The sequence below is a fragment of the Aplysia californica genome, unplaced genomic scaffold, assembly GCF_000002075.1.
Source record: "Aplysia californica isolate F4 #8 unplaced genomic scaffold, AplCal3.0 scaffold00286, whole genome shotgun sequence".
Taxonomy (NCBI): domain Eukaryota; kingdom Metazoa; phylum Mollusca; class Gastropoda; order Aplysiida; family Aplysiidae; genus Aplysia; species Aplysia californica.
Window position 1 is genome coordinate 101,208 of NW_004797556.1, and position 3,700 is coordinate 104,907.

General features: G+C 39.4%; 1 protein-coding gene across 1 annotated transcript in view; it reads left to right on the top strand.

Annotated features, from left to right (window-relative positions):
- Positions 1-3,700, top strand: part of LOC101860260 — a gene marked incomplete in the record, with an annotated part of 44,256 nt that overhangs the window by 31,655 nt on the left and 8,901 nt on the right. The window contains 2 exon segments of the mRNA XM_005101505.3: positions 851-924; positions 2,695-2,935. Of these exon segments, the coding sequence (XP_005101562.2) occupies positions 851-924; positions 2,695-2,935 (315 nt within the window).

The window sequence follows — 3,700 nt, forward strand, 5'->3', positions numbered from 1 at the left end:
GGGGGGGTGGGCAGTAAGAAGACAACAAAAATAGTATATAAATCTGAATGAAGAAGCTTTAATTACCAACAGCGACATTCAAAGCGTAAGTGGCTGTCATGAGTGGCTAAAGATGTATTGATAATATGCAAGAAAAAAATGTTTGTGCATACACCATGTCTATGTAAATAACGCAAGAAAAGTAACTCGAGTGGCCAAAATCCGTGTTTATGACCTATGGAATATGTTACAATAATACGCCAAGACATCAAAACATTATTTGGATTGTCTATAGAAAATTAGCTTGCAAGTACGAATTATGTTATGATACACCTCTAAAGGACAGACACACAAAGCAACGAAACGAGCTGTAACATACAAATTAAAGTGCAGGTGAAATAAAGTGATGCACTAAACTTCACAAACTACCTTTGTTATTTCAATAATTCCAGAGGCCAAGCGAGTAGTGAGTTGAGACTAAAAAATTATGTTAAGCAACTAATGTTGATCACAATGGGTTAAGATGGGAAACCAATGGTGTGTGTCTTTGAATAAGGCACTGTAGCCTTAGATTACACCAAAAAAAAGGGTCAAGCAAAAACGAAACACCACACACACAAAACCGGACGCCGCACTATAGTTACCAGCAATGGCATGTTTGTGACATTGTTCTGCATTTGTATTACATATATATTATTTAATTGGAATTCTTTGGTTGTTTTGCGTGTTCAGTTTTATATTTAGGCATGTATTTTTGCCATTGAAACACAAATTATTACCCTATGAGGATCAATAAGGTGTAATCTATTTATTTTATTTGTTCAGCGAATTATAGTGTAACATCTTTCAGAATGTTCATTATTTGCTACAGACAATGGCCTCCTCGGGCAGTCAGACCGACAGCTATGAAGATGGAGGCTTCAAAGTGCTGGCTAGACAATCCAGGTAGGATTTTAAAACTGTTTCAGCAATGATTGACTTTACCGTGTGGGCCTTCTAAGAGATCTTGAGTTCTTTCATTAAGAAAAGTCTAAAGACGCATATCAATATTTTGTTTCACTCAACCCTTTTCCCGTAAATATTGAAATGGGATAATTTTATGGTTCTGGAAATTGTGTGCGTATGTGTGTGTGTGTGTGTGTGTATGTGTGTGTGTGTGTGTGTGTGTGTGTGTGTGTGTGTGTGTATGTGTGTGTGTGTGTGTGTGTGTGTGTGTGTTTGTGTGTGTGTGAGTGTGATTAGTCTGGTTTTAGTAACGGTTCTACTGGGGGCTCTCGTGGCCTAGAGGTTAAGCTGTTCGCAACTTACCACAACACAAGGTCATTTAAATGCCAAAGATTAGAGAGGCGTTACAAGGGAGTAACAAACACAAAAAGGAAGAGAGATCAGGACAATATATATTTTTAATGAAAGAGGGAGCAAACCACTCTAGAGCAGCCACCAACCACCAGCTGTGTATCTTTATGTGTGCGTGTGTGTGTGTGTGTGTGTGTGTGTGTGTGTGTGTGTGTGTGTGTATGTGTGTGTGTGTGTGTGTGTGTGTGTGTGTTTGTGTGTGTGTGAGTGTGATTAGTCTGGTTTTAGTAACGGTTCTACTGGGGGCTCTCGTGGCCTAGAGGTTAAGCTGTTCGCAACTTACCACAACACAAGGTCATTTAAATGCCAAAGATTAGAGAGGCGTTACAAGGGAGTAACAAACACAAAAAGGAAGAGAGATCAGGACAATATATATTTTTAATGAAAGAGGGAGCAAACCACTCTAGAGCAGCCACCAACCACCAGCTGTGTATCTTTATGTGTGCGTGTGTGTGTGTGTGTGTGTGTGTGTGTGTGTGTATGTGTGTGTGTACATGTGTGTGTGTGTGTGTGTGTGTGTGTGTGTGTGTGTGTGTGTGTGTGTGTTTAGGCACGTCGTTGTTGTTGTTTTTCTTGTTGTTGGTGGTGGTGGTGGCATTTTTGTTAAGTAGTCTTAAAATGTGCATTGTTTGTCCTCTGATTCGTCCGTTGGGTGGAGATAATTCGGCAATTTACGGCGCAAGGAGTATCTGAGAGTCATCTAATATTTAGACGGTATTTAAATTATTATTATTATCATTATCATTATCAATATCATTTTCATCATTATCATTACCTAATCATTATCATCATCATCATCATCATCATCATCATCATCATCATCATCATCATCATCATCATCATCATCATCATCATCATTAATTGAAGAATACGAATTTCAAAGCCTCATGAAGATTATTAAAATTTGCTGTAACTTAGAATAGTTACACTTCCTAATGCTAAAGTTTCTAACCGTTGGCTATATTTATCAACATAATATTGGTATAATTGGGAACAGTGAAATTATAAATTCAAAGCTTACAGCGATTGCCACAACTACAGTTCCAAGTTAATGTTTTTAAAAATCTTCTGACACCATCACTTGAGTCATCCTCCCATTACCGTTAACTGTTATGTAAAAGATTATAAAATAAACACGCCATGACTAAAAGCATAACCAATTATAGCATATTGTGGTAACCTCCCCTCTTCCAAAAAAGTGTCATTTATAAGTAAATAAATAAAATGAATAATTAAATATATAAACGAATGAATAAAATAATAAGTGAATAAATAGATAACAAGATAGAAAGAAAAAGAAATAAGTCATCAAAAAGCAAACGGAAACATTTTTAAAAAACCCACACTTCTCTGCCCCAGTGTTTTTGAAGAAAAATACGAGGAGAGCAATGTTGAGGCGTATCCTACCTCTGGTGTTGAGCTGGACAACATGACACTGAGTCAGGGGCTACATCGTTCCTTCTCCATGCCTGGCACTGAATTGTTCCCTGACTCTCATCTGGACTCCCGTGTGGAGCGGGTTTACACAATCGGCTGCTTTGATCTCTTCCACCATGGCCACGTGACTCTGCTCAACAGGATGAGGACTTTCGGAAAAAAGGTAGGCTACAGGCTAGACGCTAAGGTTAGCTTGCACGCTGGCTTAAACCTGAATATTTGGTACAAACGCAGCTAGTCAGGGGCAAAACGACTACAAAATCGAGGCTTCACTTCTACCTGGTTCTTTATTTCAATTTGATCACCCTTTGAAACAAGTCAACCGTCGACCCTGTTAGTATTAGCTACCTTTAGGTTCTGATTAAGATCCGAAAAGCATATTATGTCAACCACACGGATTCGAATTTTAGGTGTTTATCGTTATAATATAAATCAAAACCATGGTCACATTCTTTAACGTGGATCATTTACACTAACCATTGCGGTAGAAACTCGATCTTTTATCCCCCCCCCCTGACAATGCACAGATTTTGCAGCAAAAGGCCTACTGTCCGAGAACTGGATGTCCTCAGTTAACAGTATGTGTCCGCCAAAAGTGTTCATTGCCCATTGCCAGCATGCGGTTTTGGCTAACAAAATTAACCTTATCTCTTTCAGTTTGAAACCGCTACCTTTCTCCAACTACGGGCGCTTCTCATTCAATAGGTCCCGGGTTCGAATCCGGACAGCGACGGAAACTTTTATTCTCTAGAATTGTCTCCTTTCTTCACCTCTTTTCCTGCTCTCTAGCAATGCTCTGTCGTCTGCAGCTTTCGTCTCCATTTTCTGCCCCCACCCCCTCACTTCCTTTTTTCCTTCTCTTGGCTCCTGACTCTTTCTGCAGCCTTTCTACTGCTACTCCTTGGCTCCTTCTCACTACTGTAACGGG